Genomic DNA, 25,811 nt, shown 5'->3' on the forward strand with positions numbered 1-25,811 from the left:
AGGGGCTGGAAATGTAGTTAGAGCAAGAAGTAAGTAAGCTTCAAAGCTGGCTCTCATGTGATAGTTTCTACTGATCCCCGGAGACCTTCAGTTTCTCTTTTGATAGCTTTATGGCATGTGGGGAACAGGTGAGTCAGCCTAGGACCCATACAAGGTGAGGAGCCTAATAGAAAGCTGCACATGAAGCTGCAATACCGTAAGGGTGAACAAGAAACAAATATGCTGCACAGAAAAAGACAGTATGGAAACGTACCTGCCTTAACCTGGGCACTAGGTGGACCACTGGGCAAGTTGAAGTACAAGTGGTCTGGGATTGCAGGAGTCCCTTGATGACTGGCAGAAACAAACACAAATCCTTTCCAGAGAAATGCAAGCAGAATCTAATCCTCAAAAGATTCCCATAGTTAAAAATCCAAGGAACATTATTTTTACAATCAAAAGTCACAAAATACACAAGGAAGGAAGTCACCATGAGTAGGGGCCAGCAGAAACAGCAAAATTAAACCTGTGACGATTTCAGATGTTGGAACTCAGATGCAGAATATAAAATAGCAATACTTAATATATTTAAAAGACACAAAAAGAGTTCTTGTTTAAGCGTCTTACTTCATTGTTCTTGACTCACATAGCAGGAGAAAGTGCTTTCCCTGCAATTTCTTGGACGTCAATTCAAGACTAAGAAAAATTGCTTCATATTTTTAAGCATGATATATCAGCTTAGAAAGAAATGCTTTCTTTAGGAATCACCCTCCAGAAGCCTAGATAAGCTCTTACAGTCTCAGTAGGTCACAGCCCCTCCCCCGACCCAGCTTTATGTTCAAGTTTAAATTCAGCATTGTTTCCAAGTCAGGAATGGAGGCAATTTCAGAGGCTTTTCAAATATGCCCAGAATCCGTGATAGTGCGTGGACCTTTTTATTAAATGATGGATTCTGAGAAGTGACAAAATTTATTGAGGTGAATAACATGAAAATTATGGCCTGTGGTGGCATTACTTTGTGAAAAGAAGCATAGGAAAAACTTTTCATATGTGTTTTAGCAAAGCAAAAATGATCATACTGTGCTATGATAATGGGCAATTTTAGGAGAAAGACGCTAATAATTTTCTGTAGGGCTTTATGTTGCCTTTAATCTGTGGCATGAAGAAACAAACCATATTTAAGCTGACAAATCAAAAGTTGTCTTCAGAATATCCTCTAATTAATGTATTTTAGAACTTAAAAAATGAATAAATAAATAAAACAGAAGCCATAAAATTTGAGCAAAGAACAAGAGGGTATAAAATGAGCAAGCAAAATTATAAAATTACCAAGTAGAATATCTAAAAATGGAAAGTATAATTAAAAATTAAATCTTGTTGAACGGATTAAACAGGAGATTTAGAAAAAGCTGAAAGAATTAGGCTGCTGTATGATAAAAGTGGAGAAGTTATTGAAAAATATAAAAATTGTTAAAAAAGCAGGAAGGGCAAGAAAAAGATCTCACATAAGTGTAATAAGAACTCCAGAACACAGAAAGAACGGGCAAGAAGCAATCTTTGAGGAGATCCTGCCTTAAGATTTTCTTGAATTGCTGAAAGACACCAAATGTAAAGTCTGACAAATTCCAGGTGGAATTAATGTAAAGAAACTCTCACATAGGCACTTCAATATGAAACTGCAGAATACTAAAAAGACCAAAAACACTCTTAAAATTAGTTTCAGAGTAAAGACAGATTTCTACAAAACAAAACAAACAAACAAAAAACATCAGATCGATGGCTGACCACTCAACAGCAAAAACGGAAGGCAAGACACAGTGGAATAACACTTTCAACAGACTCACAGAAAATACCTGTTATTTTAGAATTCTCTCTTCCACAAAACCATTTTTTTTCAAGAACAAATATATACATTTTCAAGCAAAGAAAAAAATGAAAGAGTTCCACCAATAAACCCTTATTAAAGGAACTTCTAATGGATATAATGTAGATAACAGGTCTGTAGTGTAAAGAACAAAGATATCAGTAAATATGTAGTTAAATTAAATAAATATTGAGTATATAAAAATAAAGTACAATTTTTGGAGTTTAAACAAATAATAGAGAACAATTGAAATTACTGGGAGTAACAGAATGTAATTCAATGGATGAACACCTGAGATCAATCTATTCTAACATTTTTGGATTGATTGTGAGGAGGGTAACAACACTGATAAATTGATCCCTTTTAAGTTTAAGGATGCTTATTAAAATAGCTACAGTACCCAGTAGAGTAGTAGACCTAGATGGTACAACATGCAAATTAGCAGAAAGGAAAAAATGGAATAAGAAAGAGGAAAAGCATGAGAAAGAGAAAACATTAAAAAAGCAAACAAACATTCAACCCAAAAGCAGGCAAGAAAGGAGAAGAAAAAAAAAGGAAAAGATCAAATAGAAGGTACATAATAAAATAGTAGGAATGAATCTAAATATGGCGGAATAGACGTCAATGAACAAAACCCTTCAGGTATAAGACATATAGTAAGGTAGATAAAACATTCAATTTTATGCCTGTTATAAAAATTTCTCCTAATATAAAGGCAGAGAGAGACTGAAAGGCAAAGGATAAAATGAGAGACACCAGGCAAATATAACACAAAGGAAATTGGTTTAGTTACAGTAATATAAGACAGAACAGATTTTACTACAAGAAATATAGCTAGTGATAAAGAAGATCTTTAATGTGTGGCTAAAAGCTTCAATTTGCCAGGAAGATATAAAAAGTTAAACTCTGTATGCTCACATAAGCTTAAAATATATGAAACAAAAAGTGACAGAAGTACAAGGAGAAATTCAAGATCTACCATCAAAGCGGAAGATTTTTTAACACAACTATCTCTGTAACTGATAAATTAAGCAGACAAAAATAAAAAACAAAACACAAACAAGGCAGTGAAGATACAGTGGATTTGAATAAAACAATTAACAGGTTTGATCAAATAAGCATGTACAGAACATTACACCCAGCAGTTATAAGAATACATATTCTTTTCAAATACAGTAGTACCTCGGTTTTCAAACATCTCCGTTGACAAACATTTCGGTTTATGAATGCTGTAAACCCGGAATAAATGCTTTGGTTTTCAAACACGCTTCAGAAGTCGAACATATCACGCGGCTTCCACTGAGTGCAAGATCCTGAGGCCTAGCTGTCGGCTGTTTTCGAACGTTTCAGAACTCAAACAGTCTTCCGGAGTGGATTACATTCGAAAACCGAGGTACCACTGTAAGTGCCCAGAACAATTACAAAAACTGACCTATACTGAAGTGTATAGAGCAAGCTTCAACAAATTTCAGAAATTGTTATTACATATATCACAGTCTCTGACCACAACTGTTAGAAATTAGTAACAGAAATGTAACTAGAAGAACCCCATATTTGGAAAATTAAAAATATATAAACACAGCATAATGGATATTAAAAATTTTAGAACTAAATTATAATAAAAATATTGCATACTTAGGCTTGTGACATGTAGATAAAATTGTACCGCAAATTGAATTTATAACTTTAAGTGTTACATTAAAAAAGACAGAGGGCTCAAAATAAATCAACAAAGCATCCATCTTAAGTCAGCCAAAGAACAGAAAATAAATCCAAAGAAAGTAGAAGGAAACAATAAACATAAAAGAATAGAAACAATAAATATAAAAAAATAAATTATTGAAATAGAAATAAAATTATAATGAAGAAGATGAATGGGGTCATAAGATAGTTCTTCGTAAATCTGTGGCAAGATTAATCAAGAAAAGAAACCAGAAGGACAAATAAGATTCAGTAGAAACAAGAAGAGGAACATAACCACACATTCTGTATAGATTAAATAGGTAAGAGCATACTATAAATTTTATGACAATAATTTGAAGATTTATATGAAATATATACATTCCTAGACAAATATGACCTACTAAGGAATATAAAACCTTAAAATTCCTATAACCATTAGAAAAATTAAGTAGGTAAAAATCTTGTCACAAAGAAAATACCAAGCCCAGATGGCTCAGTAGGAGATTTAAATCAAACTTTCAAGGATCAGAGAAATCCAACCTTACACCAACTCTTCCAGAGAATAAATAACAATTACTTCCTAAGTCATTTTATGAAGCTAGCAAAACTACAGAGCAAGATCAGACAAAGATAGAATAAGGAAGGAAAAATTGAAGGCCAATCTCAATTGCAAAATAGGTGCATCAATGCTAAACAAAATATTTGCAAACAAAATCAACCAATGAATATATTGGAAAATATAGTACTTTGTGTTAGGCTTACCTCAGTAATGCTAGGTAGGTTTAATATTAGAAAACAAACAATATGTTCATCACTTTAAGATTTTGAGAGGGAAAAACAGAATTATCTTAGTGGAATTAGGAAAATCACTTGATAGAATATTATTATTTATGCTAAATTCCCTTAACTATATAGTAATAGAAGGGAACTTTTTAATCAGATAAAGAGAATCAACAAAAACTCACAGCAAATATGATACTTAGTAGTGGAATGTTGAAAGCATCCCCTGTAAGATCAGGGACAAGGCAAGGGTACTTACTTGTCATCACCACTTTTACAACATTGGACTAGAAGTCCTAGCCAGCATGTTAAGGTAAGAAATAGCAATAAAACGTATTTTAAGGAAAAGACTGAGTCATATGACCCAGCAATCCCTCTTCTGGGTATCTACCCAAAATATCTGAAAATATTTATCCGTAAAGATATATGTGCCCCTGATGTTCAGTGCAGTATTATTCATGGCAGCCAACACATGGAAACAACCAAAGTGTCCTTTGTTGGATGGTTGTATAACGAAGATGTGGTACATATACACAATGGAATACTTCTCGAGCCATAAGATGAAATACTGCCATTTGCGATACCATGGATGGATCTTGAAATTATCGTGCTAAGAGAAATAAGGCAGACAGAAAAAGTCAAGAACCATACGCCTTCCCTCATATGTGGCATATAAAACCGAAAGTGACAAACAAAAACTCATAGACACACACAACAGTTTAGTGGTGACCAGAGGGTAAGGAGATGGGGGGAGGGCTGTGGTAGAGTAGGGTGAAGAGAGGCAAATATATGGTGATGGAAGGAGAACTGACTCTGGGTGGTGAGCACACAATACCACATATAGATTATGTATTATAGAATTGTACACTTGAAACCTAAATAATTTTACTAACCAATGTCACTGCAATAAATTTAAAAATGTTTTTACACATTTTTTTAAAAGAGAAGGAAGATATGAAACTATTATAAAATTTTACATGGTGACTGTATATAGCAAACCCAAATGAATACACAGATAAGTGATTAAAATTAATAAGTTAATTTAGCAAAGTTGCTTGACACAAAATCAATACATAAAAATCAATTCCATTTCCACAGAAAATATGATTTTAAAATATCATTTATACTGGGAACCAAAAAATAAAATACCTAGGAATAAATCTTAACAAAGACATGAAAATATTTTAAACATAATGATTATAAAATTTCACTGAAAGACATTTGAAAATACATAGGTAAATGGTGAGAAAACATGTTCTTGGACAGGAATACTCAATACTATAAAAATGACAATTCTCCTCAAATTGATTGATAGTCACTGCAAAAACAATAAAAATCCCTACCGATTTTTTATTTGCAAACTGATTTTAAATTTTACGTAAAATAGTAAGGGCCAAAAACTGTTGAGACATTCTTATTAAAAGTGAACAAAGTGGACTTGCCCTGCCAGGAATCATAATTTATTACAGAGCTGTGGTAATGAGGGCTGTGTCATATTAATGAACCAACAGACAAGTGGCTACTTATTGTGAGAGATAAAACTATAAAACTTTTAGGAGATGATATAGGAAAGTATCATTAGGATCTCAGGGCAATAAAGGATTTTTTTAAAAAGACAAAAGAGAGCAACATAAAAGGAAAGATGGACACATTTGGCTACATTAAAATGAAGAACTGCTCATCAACATATATCATAAATGCAATGGAAAGACAAGGCACAGAATGGGACAGTATATTTGCAATATATACAACTAGCAAAGGATTAAATATAGAATATATAAGTAACTTCTGAACATCAATAGGAAAAAAATAAAGTCCAATAAAAATGGGCAAGAACTATGAACATAACAGAAGAAATATAATGACTCACCAAAAACATAGTATTTACCACAATGATACCACCAAGCTCCCACCAGAACAGCCAGCATTAAACAGTCTGTCAATACCAGGTCACTGAGGATGTGGGGCTACAGGAATTTTCACACTTGGCTGCTCTAACGTGGAGAGAGCTGAAATTGTATGCATTCTTTGACCCAGCAATTCCACTCTTATGTATACACTTTAGACATGTGGTGGCCCATGTACCCCACGATACATGTATGAGAGTACTCAGAGCAAAATTGTTGGTATCAGCAAAATCACCTGAAACAACCACATGTCCACCAACCACAGAACAGATAGGTAAGGTGCGGTAGAATCATAGGATGCAATACTCTACAGCAATGAAAATGAAGGAAATACGGTTGCACTCCTAACATGGATGGATCTCAAACATAACTGTGAAAGAAATAGGACACAGAAAAATGTATCATATGCAATAGTTTCATTTTCATAGTTTCAAAATGCAAATCTACATATGTATGTGGGCATATATATGTATATGTATACATGCATGTGTGTATATACATTAAGCCATGAAAAAAAGCATGAAGAGGATTATGTCACATTTAGGGGAGGATAACATCTGGCAGAGAGAGAGAGGGACTTGATCAGAGAGAAGTGCATACGGGAATTTTAAAAGATAGAGCCAATGTTCTGTTTCTTAGCTGGATAATGGAAACACAAGTAGTATTTTTCTCTAAATGGTGTGCACACTACATTTTATAATAAAACTTTTTGTGGAGAATGGATGAAGAACTAAAAGAATCAACTACAGACACATATTTTTGAGTCGTGAAGGCCACACAAAAACGGTATTGTAGCTAGAAGAACTTGTGGGGCCATGTTCTTTTTTTCATGATGGGAGATATGAGAATACATTTGTATGATGTTGAGAATTGATAGGGAATATTTAAGAAGGTAAATCCCAGAGTATGAGATCTGACAATCAAGCTCGCGAACTTCTTGCAATGACGTTGCTAACCTTTTTTGATATCAGAGGCATTATTCATTATGAATTTGTACCAACTGGACAAACAGTTAACCAACTTTACTATTTGGAAGTGCTGAAAAAGCTGCATGAAAAAGTTGGACAACCTGAACTTTTCGCCAACAATTCCTGGCTCTCGCATCACGACAATGCACCAGCTCACACGGCACTGTCTGTGAGGGAGTTTTTAGCCAGTAAACAAATAACTCTATTGAAACACCCTCCCTACTCACCTGATCTGGCCTCACAATGACTTCTTTCTTTACCTGAAGATAAAGGAAATATTAAAAAGAAGACATTTTGATGACATTCAGGACGTCAAGGGTAATATGATGACAGTTCTCATGGTCATTCCAGAAAGAGTTCCAAAACTGCTTTGAAGGGTGGACTAGGCACTGGTGTTGGTACATAGCTTCCCAAGGGGAGGACTTCAAAGGTGACAATGGTGATATTCAGCAAAGAGGTAAGCAGCACTTTTTCTAGGATGAGTTTGTGAACTTAATTGTCTGACATTATAAATAAGAGGAAAGAAGTCGGACTTGGAAAAGTAGGGATAGTTTATCCAGTGAAACAGTTGTGGTAGTAGCTGAATGTATGGCCTCAAGTACAAGTACACTGGCAGATTTCATGGTAAAAAGGCAAGTTAGTTCTCTTGTGATTGCTTCTAATTTTTCAGTAAAATGAGAGGCAAGGTTATAAGGGCAGAGAGGATATTTGAGGTTTAAGGAGAAGGAAGAAAAAGGAGTCTAGGAGACTTGGGAAGCATCTATGAAAATGTGCAGGACCTACTCAAATTTTATGTTTATAAATTTAATATGCGATTGGTCAGAAGAATGGTTTGTTTCCTTCATCGGGGATGAGTTGCTCAGGTGCAGGTGTGGAGTGCTGAGTTTAGACAAAGTCGGGGTTTTACAAGGAGGGAGTGGGAATGTGAGCTAGGATGATAAACACTGAGAGAGCATAGGAGCCACTGCACTGGAAATCCTGATGGGTCTGCAGAATTCTGCGTGGCTGCGCTACCAAGAAAATAAACTGGAAAGGTAACAGGTGGTGGTCTGAGAATGCAATGCTTCAAACCGAGATTCTGAAGGAAGAACAAATACTTTCACATCTTTCCCTCTGCCTCCCCAAGAGTACAATATGGAATTAGGTAGCAGAGGTATGGTGGAGGGAAAGGGCATTGGAGAGAGAGGTCAATGAAACAAGAGGAAAGTATAATGGAGACTCTATTTGGATGCTGGGTCACTGAGGGTGATGATCAGCAGAAAGGTGGGAAAGGGAGACTAAGCCAGATGATAAGATCTGCAGTGATGGGGAAGAATGACAAAGAGCTTATTGGGAGGTGACTGAATAAGGACAAGCAGCACCTGGTAGCGTCTGATAGAATCTGCTCCCGTGGAGTTGAGGATTTTGAGAGGGTGGCAAAAAGGTCTGGAAGAAGCACTGAAGAGCAAGAATATCTTATCTACCTCCAGCAGTGGTAAGAGGGATACAGGCGAAAAATCATCCCCTATTTGGGAGGGCTACAAGGGAACCAGCATCCTAAGGAGAAGGATGGGTTTCTGTTAAGCAAAAGGAGGATAAGAGAAGATGAAGAAAACAGTGGGCATTTGCTGATGAAAGATCCTGACGTCTAGGGGAAGGCTTTGCAAGGGCAAGGGTGGGGGTTGCGTCAGATGATGTCATAAAAAGCTAAATGGGGGCGAGAGGTGAGTTTAGATGATGTTATGGACTGAATGTTTGTATCCCCCACAAATTCCTATGTTGAAGCCCTAACCACCAATGTGATGATATTTGAAGATGGGGCCTTTGGGAGGTGAGTACATTTAGATGAGGTCAAAAGAGGCTGGGGCCCTCATGAGGGATCAGTGACTTTATAAAAAAGAGGAAGATCTCTCTCTCTCTCACTCTGTCTCTCCCCCGCCCCTTTCTCTCTCTCTGCACAGGCAATGAAGAAAGGCCATGTGAGGACACAATGACAAGGTGTCGTCTGCAAGCCAGGAAGATAGCTTTCGCCAGGAATCATATCACCTGGGACCTGGATCTTGGAATTCCAGTATGTGTTATTTTGTTATGGCAGCTACTAGGATTCTAATACCAACTGCAATGTGTGTGAGAGTGTGTGTGTGTGTGGAAGGGGCGCAGGGCTGGCAGGTTCTCCACACCACCAAACAATTCTCTGACACCAGCTGGGTGTCCTACACTTCAATTCAATTCTGACACTATCTACCTGGAGAGAGCATCAGATTTCACAGGTTAAGAGCTCAGTCCTACAAGATTGCCCCATACCCTTCACACACCAATCCCAAATCCAGTTTGTCCCTTGTGCCTCTGACTGACTGGAGATTGGAATGACCTCCTGCTTGGGTTCCATTAATTTGTTAGAGCAGCTCAGAGAACTCAGGGAACCTGCTTACTCACTAGATGACTGTTTTATTGTAAAAGGACATATAATTCAGGAACAGCCAGATGGAAGAGATAGACAGGCCAAGGTACAGGGAAAGAACGTGGAGCTTCCATACACTTTTGAAGCCCATCACTCTCCCCAAATCTCCACATGTTCACCAACTTGTAAGCTTTCCAAACCCTGTCCATTTTTATTTTTATGGAGGTTTAGTTACATAGGCATGATTGATTTAATCATTGGCCATTGGCAATTGATTCAACCTTCAGCCCCTCTTCCTTTCCTAGAGGTGGGGGGGAGGGACTGAAAGCTCCAACCTCTAATCACATGATTGGTTCTTCTGGCAACCAGCCCTCATCCTTAGGTGGGATCCAAAGGTCACCTCATTAATATAATAAAAGGCACCTTTATCACTCTCATCACTCAGGAAATTCAAAGGGTTTTAGGAGTTTTGCCAGAAATGGGACAAAACCAAGTATGCATTTCTTATTATCAATCACAATATCACAGCAGTCCATCCTGAATAACTCAGGAACAGCCAGATGGAAAAGATGGATGGGTCATGAAATGAAAAAAAAAAGGGTTGGACTTCTCAGAGTAAACACGTATTAATATATAAGATATAAGGCCAGGTGAGATTAATCCTGACACCTACTAAGGGAAAGTGGAAATGCCAGAATTACATGGCGTACAGTAGACACTCAAGAATAAGTGGTTTTTATTGTTCGTATTAGGTCTATTTTATCTAATCCTTGAGAACACAATAACACATTCTCCTAAAATACAGCCAAGTAGTAAGTTTATGGAATCACCAACGAATAAAAATGGAAGGTACCTTAGAGAAATCCAGTCATACTGTCTTCGTTCAGAGACCAGGAATCGGGTTCAAGGACAAGGACCAAGTTCTCCTAACTGCTCTGCCATGTGTTTGTCCTGTTAAGCCAACTGTTAGCTCCTATGAAGCCTTACCTGGTAGAAATACATGGCAGCTGCTATCACCAGGCCCTGGATCAACCATGGGTTTCTGAGGCTCTAACATCTGGGGCCTTGCTGACCCAGGAAGAATTGCCCCTCCCAGGGTCAGCCCACTCCTAGAGATAAATGACTCATCTTTGAGCATGTCTTTTATATGCAAATCAACTAGTCCAGAGTCTATATCCCCAACCTCCTCTTTTAACTGGCTCTCGCTCCATGTCACTGTCCACCTGCCCTAATCACCCCAGGGCCAGGTACCAGACAACTAAGGACAGCCTCTACTCCCCAGAGCCTGTTGAAATTATTCAAACTAGACAATCCTGAACCTGCTTGCCCCGTCTCACCCATTCTTTTCCATGGAAGCCTCAATAAGGCTCTTGTCCATGTTTCCTCCAGCACCCTTTGCCTCCCGACTGACTCTGGTGCCTTCTTGTGTGGCCCTGCGTGGTATGGAGTGCCCCCTCCTCTTGGGATCTATGAGTCTAACAAACTACCTTTTCAGTGACAGTCATGACCTGATTTGTTGACCTTGCCAAACCTAAATAATGATGAAATCTAATCTAAATTTTGAAAAATGCCCCCATGCCCTTGGATCACTAGACCTACTAATGGAGAGGGACCACAGAGCAGCTGTCCCTCGAACAGTACTCTATTCAGGGCATCATTGTCACCTCCCCAACTCCCACCATTGCTTCCCCTTCTTGCCTCTGTGAATGTGAAAAACTGGTTTCTTCTACTTCAAGAACACCTGTGACGTCCTATTTGAAACATCTCACACTGCTTTCCTGCGGTTTTTTAGTGGTGGACCATCACCCTGGATTTAAAAGTCTCTGGATTTATCTGTAGCTAAGACACATCCTTGACTTGGCTGTTTCCTTTCTAGATCACTGAGCAGGGAAGCTGTAACATTAAGCAAGACCAACACCAAACTCAGGGGAGGGGCCAGGTAACATCCGCTGACACACGAAAGGCTGATGGCTGAATGGTGGGCTGTGCCACCCCACAGGATTCTGTAGGGAGGGGTGGGAGTCGAGATTCTGACTGTGGTGGATCTGTGGGGACAGGCTGAGGCGAAGTGACCAGGACACTGCCAACCAACTTGATTATTTATTAAGAGGGTGATGTTCTTGCTTAGAGAGCCTGGTGCTCGGCTGAGTCGTGTTGGCTCATGGTGGGACAGACAGAATTTCAGATCCAATCTGTCGCAAGGCTAGAGTGGCACAGACAGGCATAAGAGTGTGGGGATTTCGTGACTCCCACATTGCACAGCTGGATAATCTGGGACAAGGAGTAAGTAGTGGAAATAAACTCGAAGAGGAGCATTAGACTTCGTCTGCCTCTCAGGCTTAAAGAGATTTCACAGTGAGAGTTGTGAAGGGAGATTGGATCTGCTACTATTATACTGAACATTATTTACCACTTACTGAGTGCCTTTCACACAATGGGCGCCAAGTGGAAAATAAAATGAAAAGAGGCCATGTCTGGTAAACAAAGGAAAAGGCAGGACTAAAGATACCAATGGAGTCCAAAAGCCTCGAACCTCCAACCAGCTGTTTTAAGTTTTAATTAACCAATGAACTCATGAGGAAAAACATGAAGACAGTTAAAAACACGATGTTCCCGACAGCCTGAGATGCTGGAAGGAAGCTGGAACAATCATATTACCTGTTAGTGACATGGTCAACAAGATGCTGTTTGAACATGAGGCTCCACTTCTTAATTATATTCAGCAGAGATGCTTTAAAGGGTCGCATATCCATCTTCATCCAGCTGTCAAACACCTTGGTGGGCTCCAGCCTGTACACATCTTCATAGAGCTTTTCATAGGAATCAATTTGTGCTTTAAACTGATGGAGAAGGGGAGGGTTCTCTGGGATGTCCTCTTCCACATGGGCTTCGATCTCCTCAGGGGTGAGGACACGCCCATACAACAGAAACTGACCCAGAATCTCCTTCCGGTCTTCCACATAGAGGTAGGAATATTGGCTGAAGGTGTTTCGATAGCTGCAGCAGAGGGCGCTCACGCTCTGGACTCTCTCCATGAGCGTGACCCGCATCCTGGCCAAGTCAGGCATGCTCTCCATGTCAACCTGGGGGAGCAAGGCAACAGCAGCAGGCGGGTTACACCAGCACTTGGCAAGAAGACCCACATTTGGCTGGAAGGTGGGATGGTTACAGATCTAGTACCTGATAGTGGGGAGAGCTGTTTTGTGGGGACAGCCGTGGTATCAAAGATGATATTCTAAAAATGCTGGCAACAAGACCTTCAACAATGTCATAGAAACCGCCCTTCACTCCGGACTCCAGAGACGGATAGAAAACTAATTCTGGGATTTCTAAACTCAGCTGTGTTTCAAATATCGGGGTGAGTCCTGCCTTACATTCTGAAAAACAAGGAGAACAAAAAAGAAAGAAAATGGGTAAAATGGGCAAAGAGACATACAGTTTTTAAAAAGCTCAGAGCGTTTCTTTTCTTTAGATGAGCTGCTTGGATATAGTGAATGGAAAGGTAAAATTTGCTAACACCCAGAAAAGGTGAGGGTGACAGTCCTAGTGTTTATCCGCAGGGGAACCACTGACATGTTGAACAGGCCGATTCTTGTGCAGGGCTGTCCTGGGCACTGGAGATCATTTGCTCTCCTTCTCTTCAGAGAGCACATCCCATGTCTGATCAACCCAAGCCAGCCCCTTTCCACATTCCCAAATGCCTCCTGGGAGGCGGTACAGACTCTGCTTGAGAAGAGGTTGGTTTTACAAAGCCAATTTCTTGGAAGCAGCTGCTTTCTTCCCAGGCATAACCCAGGCAATTCCATTCGAAGCCACTAGGGCAGTGGGTGGGGTATGCTTGTCCATGATTGCACAGGCGTCAAAAAACAAAGAGAAGTTACAATCCTGCCCCTTCTGCCTTTTTTCTATAAAAGCAGAACTTATTTTAATTCTGTAGTCCTGCAGTGATAAAAAAAAAAAAATTCAAAAAACAGTGTAAATCATTAGCAAATCCCTGATTACTTGCTAGACTCACTTGACTTGCTCAATTTAAATCAAAATGGAACATGGAGTAAGATGTTTCAAGTACATGATAAATGCTTTAACTTTTATCAATAACCACTTATTTTCATATGCCTTTTCTGACTAGAAATATTTAGGGGACTGTCATGTGCTGGATACTATGGGTGGCAGAGACTGCTCGCTGAAATCCATTATCCCCTCTTCCCTAGAAACAGAGTTACAACTGTGCATGTGGCATTTCCCAGCTTGCAGTTAGGTGTAGCAACGTCATTCTCTCTCCAGGGGAATGTGGGAAGAAGTCATGGGCGCCTCTTCTGGGCTGGGGCCTTTGAGACAGCAGATGAGCCTTTTCTACTCCTCCCACAGGCGAGAGCCTGCATGTGTCAGTGACTCAGCTCAAGCACAGAAATTAAGACCCTGCCCTGGACAGTGATGGAAACACAAGATAGGAGGAACTTGCCCATTTCCCTGGAGCACTCACTTTGGACTAGTACTTGAGGGAAAGACTTCTTTGTCTTTTACGCTACATTATTGATGGAGTTTTGCTTCCCACAGCTTAGCCATTCTCCCAAAGTGGAAAACTGGGGGATCTACAAAGATATGTAAGATCAGTGTCTTACCCTCAAAACTGCAAGAATGATAAATGTGCATTGTTGGACTCAGGAGTGTCCCATCAAATGCACATTTAACTTAAGGGAATGCAAGTTTCCCAATATCATAGTAATTATGATACTATCGTAGAGCAGTTTTTAAAAACTGTTAAGATTATGCTTTGCATGTGTACTCATGACATAGCCTGCATCCTACATGCATTACATATAATTTAGTAGATCAGCTTGCATATAGTTTAAAGGATTTAAAAGAGTTTCAAGAATATTTTGACTGCATGAGATTTTCGTCCCATATGCTGTCATGAGAACCTAATCATTCTGTTAGGTGCAATGCTGACATAATTACCATATAAACCAGATGGTCTTGATGGTTCCACAACATTGGTACAAGTAAATCACTCTAGGAATTAAGAAGGGGAAGAACATTTCTGGATAGAGTGAGTAGAATTTAACCTAGGCGGGGTTTAGATTCTGAGACGTGACGGGAAGGCCAAACTAAGCCACGGGAACGGCCTTGGCCTGACCAAACAAGTGAAGGTGGAAATAGTAGGTGGACCAGGGAAATAAAGTTGTCCAGCTGGGCTATTGCAAAGGATCTCGGGGATTTTCTTCTTCTTAACGGCTTCTTCACTTTCACCAGTGCCTTTAAAATTGTATCTATAGCTCCTTGACTCAGGCAACTGCGAAATATAGAAATACAGCTCCTGCCTATTTTATATTGTGAAGAAAATGTGTTTCCCTTCCTTCCCATTTCCATGGAGGAAAGGTAACTTTAGCAATCTTGGAGAAACACTACCGTCTCCTCTCTCCAGCCTCTTATTCCCACTCTCTCCTTCTCAAGAGAGGAGGACAGAAACACCAGACAGTCCAGATCCGGAGAGCTGGATAGCCATTGGCAAAAGGGGAGTCACTACATTTAGGGATCATCTGCCTCGTATTTTCTACATCTAAGTGTGGCTCAGGCATCTTCCCACACCTTCTAGAGGAGGGATGAGGGACCAGGAACCCCAAATCTCCAACATCAGAGGAGGTTTGGTCAGGTCACTAATGTGAGCACTGTCGGCGCGGGTCCCTAGAAACCGGTTCTCCAGTCTGTGCCCACGTTCAACGCCTCACTGGTTACTTGCCCCCACGTTGCTGACTATGCAGAAGCCCCTGTTTCCTGCTGCTGCATTTCATGGATTGGAGCACCCCTGCATCTTGCAAACACCTTGCCTCTGACCTCAGTTCCTCTACCTACACAGACCACGAGGGTTGCTGGTCTGAACTATCCCCAGTCCTGGGCCTCACTCCTCTCTATTTCCAGCCTAAGTGTCCGCATGTGCCCTTCTGCAAGGACGGGATATGTGAACACTGATCCTGGCCTGCCTATTTTAACTCTGCATTTGATTTCTTTCCTAGGGTTGGATTTGACATCTTAAAGTCTCATATCACCTTCATCCCCTGGCTTCATAATATTCACTTCCGCCTTTCCATTTTAACCAGTTCTTCACTATGACCCTTGCTAAGCAACTCAGAATCTACCAGAGTGCAAAAGGTTTTATTCAACTTTACTCCTGAACTCTTACACCCTTTCCGTCCCATCACTTACCAGCCAAGGTTAGCCCTTTCTATAGTATCTTTGACTGTACACCTGAACCCAGTACACCTACTATAAATTCAAAGCCCTTAGCTGTCTCTTAACAGCTTCAAAGAATGCCCATTACCATCTTAACATTCCTTTTCCTTCTGAGAGCTACCTTATCCCCAGCTTCCTGTCTCTTTTTCACACAAAGACTTCTGCTTCTTCCACTTAACCGGACAACTACAACCTCATTGTTTTCTCCAAAAGCTGCAGATAGAGTGCATTTAGCCTGAAGGCACAGAATATCTTCCTCCCATGGCCATGATCAAGGTCAGGTGAAGCTGCCACTGCTGACTGTACTTCCCACTATTGCGACTTAGTCATTCCTCTTTATTGAAGCTTGATTTCCACTGAAATTACCTTTTATGCTTTTTGCCTTTGCTCTGAGTGTCACTATCTTAGAGCCTGGTTGATCATTTGAGTTGTGAAAAGAGAGAGGTCTCTTCTCTTTGAACAATTTAGAAACTCAATACCTTTGCTCTTTTACTGGGTATAATTCACAAAACATCCACAATCTTTTTGGGAAAAATCACAGAGCACTCAACTGTAACTCAACAGATGTTATTACTGTTATTGTTCCAGTAATATCCTGTATCCATAAGCTAGTAAATACCGGTATTTTCCAGAAGGTACTTGAGGGAGCACTCAATGGCAAGAAAGAATCCATCTAGCAACATATCATCAATGTAGTTAATATAAGTCTTCCAGATACTGGAGGTTGGGTCTGCTGAAAAAAGACGCAGGTTATCCTAAAAAATAAAGTAGAAGAGATGTAAACCATGTTTAATAATATGGAATGACTGGTCTAATCATCATTAGTAGGAATATAAACACATGGAGAAAAAAGCATTCTTATGAAGAACTTGCTATTCATGTGTATCAAATTCTAATGAGTTTAACCATTGATCATAAGGAACATAAAGTTAATTCATGAAGGGATGCAGGGTCTCTGGGAAAGGAAGACTGGGTCAGGCCACATTCTTAGCAGGAATGCTGATGGATGCAGTGTGTGCTTCCTAAATGCTGACTGACATGCCGTGAAGGAAGCTGAATCAGAGCAGAAGTTAGGGTAGGTACAGGAAGGAATCCTAAGGGTAGAAGGCATTATGATTCAAAGCTTCTAAGAAATTAGGGGTTCAAACGAACAAAGCATTTCCTGGATAATCCTTAGAAATGAGCTAGAGTGTTTTGCTGTTGGCTTTTAATATTAACTAAAAATCCTCATCGTATTGAGTTAATTTGAAAACACATAAATAAATGCACACGTTCTCTCCTCTCTCTCTCTCTCTCTGTCTCTCTATCTATCTCTCCCCCCAACCCCAACCTGGTAGTATGGCAAATACAGATATCCCATTTACTCTTCATCATTTTCATTATTAAGCTTTCTTACAGCAATTTTCCATTTATCTTATATCTTCAAAGAGAGTGGTAACTACTTTGCAGAAGTAAATTTTCTAGTTGATTCACACGGACCACTTTACAAATATTTCCACATTGTAATAGCCCCCTGAATTAAAAAAAAGAAAGAAAGAAAGAAATCTCATGATCCTGCCTTTGAGCAACAAAACTCTAAAATTTCTAAAATGCACTTCCTTTCCAAGTAGATTTCAGCTTTTCTTAATACTTAAAGTCCATCATCACACAAAGCATAACAGTGACAATATAGTGTTGTTCTCAGCTGTTATTAAGATGTGTATGTCAACGTAATCTATATTTTTAAAACTTAGTTTTTATGACTGCTTTATATAGTTGTTTTGTCTCCTAATGTCATGCTATCAATATAATTATGTGTACTTTTAACTTTTCTACCTCAAATCTACCATGGTTTAAGAAGCAAAAGTGCTGGAATTTTCTGTAAACTAGAAAGAAATACCTGCGTCTAGCCAAAAAAGGGGAATGAGATCAGGTTTGCCCTTCTGCTACAAACAGCTATATAACTGGATGCAATACAAAAAACAATTATCAGGTTGGTGCAAAAGTAAATGCAGTTTAAAAGGTTAAAAATAATTGCAAAAACTGCAATTACTTTTGCACCAACCTAATATTTTGGGGCAATTAGATAACAAACAGTATAGGGATGTGATCCTCGAGAGAAGAATATTCAAGGTGAGCTTTACAACCACTTGGCTTTCTACCTAGAAGCACTTTTCCAAACTGTGACATAGGAAAATGGACCACAAGCTCAGAATCCTTCCTGCTGGGCAGAAAAGACAGAAACTGAAGTTTGAGGTTGCAGACGTTACAGAATCAATCCTCTTGAGTCTTTGAGTAGTAAGCTGTACATATTTAGGGCAAGACTCTGAAAGGCATGTAAGAGAACAGTTACTGGGGATGCTAAGCTCAGTGGAGGTTGCATAGGACAGAAAGTGATGGAAGATATTTGTATTCTCTCAGAAATAATGAAAAGACCTTGCAGATAACCCAGGAACTCAGATGAGACCCCAGAAATGCTATGCTCTAGGATTAGAGCTGCTCTGTTCTAGAGTAAGGCCTCTTTAGACCCCTCTCTAACAAAGTTTAAAATTGAACTTCAACAGGATCAAGCTGACCCCCCAAGTAAACTAACTGCCTGCCAATAGGAAAGCACAAACTCCTTAAGGGAAATAACACCCTAAAGTGGTACCTAACATGACTAGAAGATAATAAAAAATTACTAGATATGCAGAGAAGCAGACATTTAACTGAGAGAGAAAATAATGACTAACAACAGACTCAGAAAATAACTGCCATACCAATCCTGGAATGCCTATTTCTTTCTTTTTTCCTTCCTTCCTTCCCTCCTTCCTTCCCTCCCTCCCTCCCTCCCTCCCTCCCTCCCTCCTTCCTTCCTTCCTTCCTTCCTTCCTTCCTTCCTTCCTTCCTTCCTTCCTTCCTATTAAAGTTTATTGGAGTGACAACTGTTAGTAAAGTTACATAGATTTCAGGTGTACAATTCTGTATTACATCATCTATAAATTCCATTGTGAATGCCTATTTCTTAGATTTATTTTATGTGAAAGTAAAATAAACTTCTGTTGCATTAAAAAAAAAGACTCAGAAAATAAAATAGCTGTCCAAGTTAGCAGGAAATAGTGTCATAATTTGATTGAAAACTCCCCAAATTTGATGAAAAACAGATTCAAGAAGCTCAAAAACTCTAAGCAGGAAGAATATAAAGAAAACCTGCTCAGGTACATCATAGTCAAATGGGGGAAAAAATACAAAAATGAAAAAAAGATACTATTAAAAGCAGGCTGAGAGAAACAATACATTGCATATAGAGGAACAAAGACACAAATTATGGCTGGTTTCTGATCAGAAACATTGGAGAACAGAAGGCAATAAAAGGACTTCTGAAAGAAAAATAAAACTGTCTACACAATTCTATATCCAAAGAAACTACCCATCAAAAACAAAAGTGAATGGGTGAGAAAGGTGAAGGGATTAGGAAGTACAAATTGGTAGTCATGAAATAGTCACAGGATATGAAATACAGTATGGGAAATATAATTAATAATGTTGTAAAAACTATGCATGGTGTCAGATGGGTACTAGACTAATCGGGGGATCACTTCATAAATTATATAAATGCCTAACCCCTATGGCATACACCTGAAACTAATATAATATTGAATATCAACTATTATGTAAATATATACATATATATACATATACACATATATAATCACAAGATGTAAACTACAGCAAAGGGAATATAGTCAATGGTATTGTAACAGCTATGTATGGTTGTCAGATGGGTAATAGAGTTGGGGGGCTATAACTTTGTGAGGTGTTTAAAAGTCTCATTATTATGTTGATTTGTACACCTGAAATAAGGATATTTTCAGATAAACAAAAACAGAGACTGTGCCATTAGCGGACCTGAACTGCAAGATGGTAACTCATTTCTACAAAACGGAACAACAAGTCTCGAAATAGTAAGTATATGGGTAAATATAAAATAGTGTAAATATTTTTTCCTTGAGTTTTTAAAGCAGTATTATATATATACATATATAATACTCTCTTGTGGAGTTTATGGCACACACACACAGCAACAGTGTGAAAGATGAGGAGGCATTGGATTGAGCCACACTGTTTCTAGTTTCCTATATTTCATGGGAAAACTCTAAGTCAATTGTGATCAGTTCAAGAGACAGGGAAACCTAGAACCACCACTGCAAATGTGATGCAACAAGGTAAATCTGAAATGCCAATTGAGGAATTCAAATAGAATACTAAAAAAAATACAATTAATAACAAGAAGGTGGGAAAGGAGGAGCAGAGAAACAAAAGAGAAATCAAGTAAATAGAAAACAAACAGCAAAATGGTAATTAAATCCATCCATACCAATAATTATATTAAATTTAATTTATATTAAATTTATATTAAAATTACATTTATATTAAATTTAATTATATTAAATGTATTATATTAAATAGTTTAAACATTCCAATTAATAGGCAGAGTTGTTATACTTAGAAAAGTAATTTTCTACTACATACTGTATATGAGAATAAATTTGACTCCAAAGAAACACATAGGTTGAATGTAAAAGGGTGGAAAAAGATGGACAATGAAAAAACGTGGAAATAATGAGTTTGGAAGGAAAGACTATAGTAATACAAAGAAAAGGAAAAAAAAAACAGAATTCAAGGCCAGGGAGCATTATTAGAAATAAAAAGGGAATTTCTAAATAAAAAGGGAATAATGACAAAATGGTCAGTTTATCAGGAAGTTATAATAACTATAAATATATTTGTACCTACTAACAACAGAGGTTCAAACACTTGAAAAACCTCACAGAACTAAATGATTAGATAGACAAATCTAAAATCATAGGTGGAGATTTAATATTCTACCTTCAGTACCTGGTAGAACAAAAAGACAAAAAGCAGAAAGTATGTAGAAGATATGGACAATGGAAGAATAAACATATTTTCAAGTGCACAAGAAACACTGCATAAAACAGACGATATTCTAGGCCATGGAACAAATCTCACTGAATTCCCACTGACTGAAATCTTAACAGAGCATTTTCTCTGGACCACAATGGAATTAAATTAGATACCAATTTTATTAAGATATCCAGAGAAGCCCCAAGTATGTGGAAATTAAACAATATACTTCTAAATGAGCACTGAGTTAAAGAAATCACAAGAGAAAAAATAAAACTGAATGATAATGAAAATGAGACAGGTCAAATTTGTGGAATGCAAGTAAAGCACTGCTAAGGGGGAAATGTATGTCATCATATGCTTGTGTTAGCAAGGAACAAAGCCTTAAAATACTACCTAAGCTTCTACTCTTATGGGCTAGGGAAAAAAATGAGCAAATTAACCCCAAATTAGCTAAAAAGAAAGAAACAATAAAGAACAGAAATTAGTGCACTAGAAGTCAAAAGTACATCACTGTACTTCAAACCATAGACAACCCCAAAATAACAGCTGTCTTTCATGACTGACTTTGAGCATGTCAGGTCAACCTGTCAAAACAGCTGCGTGGCTACCTGCAAGCCATTTATAGCTCTTTTCCACCGTTCACTCTTTTGAGACCTAAGGTTGCCCTGATCACAATGCAGGGCAGAGCCTTACTGCATTAAGTGCAGCACTCTGCATTGTTTCTTCTCCTTATCAAATGCAGTTAAGGAAACGAGCATGGGAATCTCTCATCTCTTCAGGCTCTACAGAGCTAGGTTAATGAAGACGATGTTGGAGGTCCATACTAGGTTGTGTGGGCAAGTTGGGGGTGGTTAGGGCAATAGATAATTTAGGAGTCTGTCCTCTTCTCCTCCTCCCCACCCTGGGGTTTGGTGTGGGACTTAAGTCCTGTGATGATAGTATTTGACCATTAAGATAGTATTAATTTTGACACACTGATGCTAGAATGTGACTTTTCACTCTCCCTATCTATTAAAAACTGTAGTTCTTTTGCTATCAGTATAAACATCTATCTCTGACTGCAGAAGACACAGTATCTATTGACTGTTCTAATTTCCAAATCACTTCTGGCACCCAAACACACTTCTTGATGCTTTCTCTATACTCCTGTTATGGATGACTGAGAGGCTGGTTATTACCTGAACGAGGGCATGAATCTTAAGGCCAGATTCTTTGATGCAATTATAATATTTTTCCATTTGATCATGCTGATCATCCATGGAAAGAAGGCCTTCCTTTCTTCCATCTTTTCTCTTAAATATTGGAGACACCCATGTTTTCATGATGTTTTGAATCTCTTCCACATTGTCTTTAGTTTTCTGAATTCTTTGTTCAAGATCATGAATACTGTTGGTGATTTGATTGACATAATCCCAAATGCCTGCCCCCCAAAAGAAACAGAATTAATTGAAATAGCTGACAGTGGCATAGCTAAAGGTCTAGTTGCCATGAAAGATAGGGATTTAATACCCATGGGTTTTGTAAAACTTTTCTGCACAGGTTACTTCATTATACTCAGGCTCTTTCTTCCTAGTTGTATAATAAAGCCAACCCTTAGCATAACCCTGATTATGGAGGAAAAGAAATAAACAGGTACTACTTACCTACCAAGCACACAAAAGTTGATACATTTGCTGGGGCATACCAGTGCAACTAGGTGACTTTATTTGGGTTAATGAATCTTAGTTTTTAAGCACTTTCACTGTATTAAATGTTGAAAAGATCATTCCCTCTTGTATATGAAATATAGTTCTAACTTGTTTAATATGGTATTCCAAGACTTCTGTGAGTTGGCTGTAACCTTCTTTTCAAACTTTAACTCTTTTGAGGACCCTAATGCAAATTAATCTCCTTCCCCTGTGATTCATCCCACTTTATTTTTAACTCTGTGATAGCATATTTTAACTTTTTATCATAGCATGTCTTGTTATGATTTATGTTGTACATAAGGTCTGTTGTCCCCACTAAATGTGAGCTTTTTGAGGGTAGGGGCCATGTCTCGTACACCTCATCTCTCATATCCTCCCCTCAGTCCCTCCCTGAGTACCCCACATATGTTAATCCATCGATGAAAGTTTATTGAATAGAAATGGAGGCTACGAGAGAAATACATGCATAGTTCCTCATTTAAGATGTTTATAGTCTAGTTAAGAAAATTAAGTAACAGTGATAATAAAAATCCTCCTTCATGGAGCACACAATATATGCTGGAGACTGTGGGAGCTCTCATGCAACCTCTGACCCTCCCCTAGTGCGTGGCAGAAAAGTTTTCTAAATCTACTCATTATACACAAAGAGAAGGAAGAAGAGGAATACCAACCCTCCTTGCCTTCTCTGCTTTGGATATATGTCTGACAGGATAGACTGGTGTTTCAAACACAAACCAGATCACAGGGGAATCACTGGAGGGTCTACCAACTTTATTAGAATCTTGACTCTCAACCTTTTCCCCACAGTCCAGGTGGTGCCCTGTTACCTTCTCTTTTCCAGTTCAGAGTCTCCTCTGCAGCTTTCAGGCAGAGATCGATATTCTGCAGCTCTTTCTCCACTAATGGAAATTCCACCTCTAGCAGAGTTTTCATAACCTTGTTGTACCAATTTGCCATCAACTCCAAATTGGCAACAAGCTGCCGATAGAATTCCCTGGAGGAGAACAAGGCTGCTGCTGTCTCAGGGATGTGCTTCATCTGCCTGGGTTGAAGATAACTCATTTCTTTCATCACTGAAATCAGCTGGAGAAAAGAATTGACGTAAGTGGCTGTAGTTCAGGGGCAGTGAATAGCAGCAATATTGGAAGGACTGAAAAACCCCAGGGGACCCAAAGGCCCTCTGGGTCCCTTCTTAACTTCTGCTCCTACCGTTCCTTAAATCAAGTTTCAGAGAAAGGAAATGGAGTATAAGGCAGAAGGAAGGTGAATTAGAAAGCAGCAAGGTTAACTGAATCCATAAATCACAAAGAGCAAGTCGTGGAAAACCTGAGAAAGGAGACATCAGTGACAGCAGGAGAGGGCTCGGCCTTGATGCTTTAGGACATGTGACTGATGACATGATAGGCTTATGCTGACGGAGCCAGTTCCCATCAAGAGGTGTTGGTATCATCTGATCTGGGCCACCCGCACACATGAGAAATCTGAAATTTAGACTTCTGGTCGTCTCTTCAAATGAGGTCATTCGTATAGTCATAGAACTAACAGGATTGAGAGAAGGTGCCCATTGCACAACCCTGTTACATATAATCATTTGAAAGAGCACTGTGCTGGCATGTCTTTGTGTTTTAATGTACTAGGAGATCAAGAGATGGAAACCACCCAGGCCTCTATGAACGTCTTGGAGTGCTGAATTTAGCAGCAACTGCAGAAGTGAGAAGCCAAGCAGATGTGGTCCAGGGAAAAGACAGAGAGGCCTCTGGCAGGGTTTCTAAGCACCCTGCTCATCATCCCTTCTTATCCATCATGTTTACCTCTGAACCTAGAGGGACTGATGTGGTAGGTACGTGTGACAAAACAGGCCATAGATTCTTCCCTGCCTCCTCTCTCCATTCCCCATCTCCTTCCTGCTTATCAAGACACCTGGGCTCCCAGCTCTGCTTCCAAGTGACTCTGGGCCAGCTCTTCCTGTCACCTAGCAAACCCAACTCAGGGTTAAGACAAATGCTAACCAGTTGGCAGGGACATGACCTCAGCCTCCTAGTTTATTTTGAAATAAGTTCAAGAGAGATATTAAAAAATTTAAATGTGAGAAATGAAAACAAAAAATAAGAGAAAATGTGGAGTTATTTGTATAATAATGAGGTAGAGAAAGCCATTCTGAACATAAAACCACAGAAGATAAAATTTATATGCATAAAATAGTGTACACATACTAAAATGGCGTCTGACAAATATTTCCTAAATACCCTAACAAATTCACAAGAAAAGAGGGCACATCCACTCAAAAGGACATGAACAAGCAATTCATAGAAAAAGAAATATAAACAGCCAATGAACACATGAAAAAGTTCTACTTCACTAGTGGTCAAATAAACGCAAATTAAAACAATGTTGAGATATTACATGTTTTCTAGTTCAACAAGCTGGAGAAGTGGTTAGAAGAAATGAATATCTTCCTGGCAGGAGAATGACTAAATTCCATCTTTCTGAAGAACAAATTGAAAATATACATGAAAAGTCTCAAAATGGGAGCACCCTTTAGCCCAGCAATCCCAATTTCTAGGCATTATCCCAAAGAAATAATCAAGGATAGATGCAACAATAACTAAAGATATTTATTGTAACATTATTTACACCACATTTTATCTCACTGCAAGATGCCAATGACGGCAGGGTTCACTATTATTAGATTGGTGCAAAAGTAATTCCAGTTTTTGCAACTATTTTTAATCTTTTAAGCTGCAATTACTTTTGCACCAAACTAATATTATATGTGCAACTAAGGAAGAAAAAAAAAATGTCATTTTTAAATTACAAACACACCACTTTCAGAGATAAGAAAAAAAAAAACGTGATCCCAGAATCAATGAAATACATATTGATAATAGTGGAAAAATATTTTAAATGTCCATCAACCAGACATTTAAATAATTTAAATAAGTTATATATAAATTTTTCCCCATACAATTCTTATCCTGGTCCCAAAGGGGCAAACTCTGATCATGTCCCTCAGAATGATGTACGAGGTCTGATAATCAAGTTCAAGAACTTGCTGCAACAATGTTGCTAACCTTTTTTGATATCAGAGGGATTATTTATTATGAATTTGTACCAACTGGACAAACAGTTAAACAAGTTTACTATTTGGAAGTGCTGAAAAGGCTGCGTGAAAAAGTTAGACGACCTGAACTTTTCGCCAACAACTCATGGCTCTTGCATCACGACAATGCACCAGCTCACACAGCACTGTCTGTGAGGGAGTTTTTAGCCAGTAAACAAATAACTGTATTGGAACACCCTCCCTACTCACCTGATCTGGCCCCCAATGACTTCTTTCTTTACCCAAAGATAAAGGAAATATTGAAAGGAGACATTTTGATGACATTCAGGACATCAAGGGTAACACGACAACAGCTCTGATGGCCATTCCAGAAAAAGAGTTCC

The 25,811-nt window shown here is 38.7% G+C and overlaps 1 protein-coding gene across 1 annotated transcript in view; it reads right to left on the reverse strand.

Annotated features, from left to right (window-relative positions):
• Positions 1 to 25,811, reverse strand: part of DNAH9 (dynein axonemal heavy chain 9) — a 319,243-nt gene that overhangs the window by 253,528 nt on the left and 39,904 nt on the right. The window contains exons 13-17 of the mRNA XM_081027600.1: positions 23,195 to 23,450; positions 21,858 to 22,099; positions 16,412 to 16,547; positions 12,742 to 12,938; positions 12,220 to 12,644 (exon numbers count right to left, since the gene is read on the reverse strand). Of these exons, the coding sequence (XP_080883726.1) occupies positions 12,220 to 12,644; positions 12,742 to 12,938; positions 16,412 to 16,547; positions 21,858 to 22,099; positions 23,195 to 23,450 (1,256 nt within the window). The remainder of the gene's footprint in view (positions 1 to 12,219; positions 12,645 to 12,741; positions 12,939 to 16,411; positions 16,548 to 21,857; positions 22,100 to 23,194; positions 23,451 to 25,811) is intronic.

This window comes from Rhinolophus hipposideros, assembly GCF_964194185.1.
Source record: "Rhinolophus hipposideros genome assembly, chromosome: 20".
In the NCBI taxonomy this organism is placed as follows: domain Eukaryota; kingdom Metazoa; phylum Chordata; class Mammalia; order Chiroptera; family Rhinolophidae; genus Rhinolophus; species Rhinolophus hipposideros.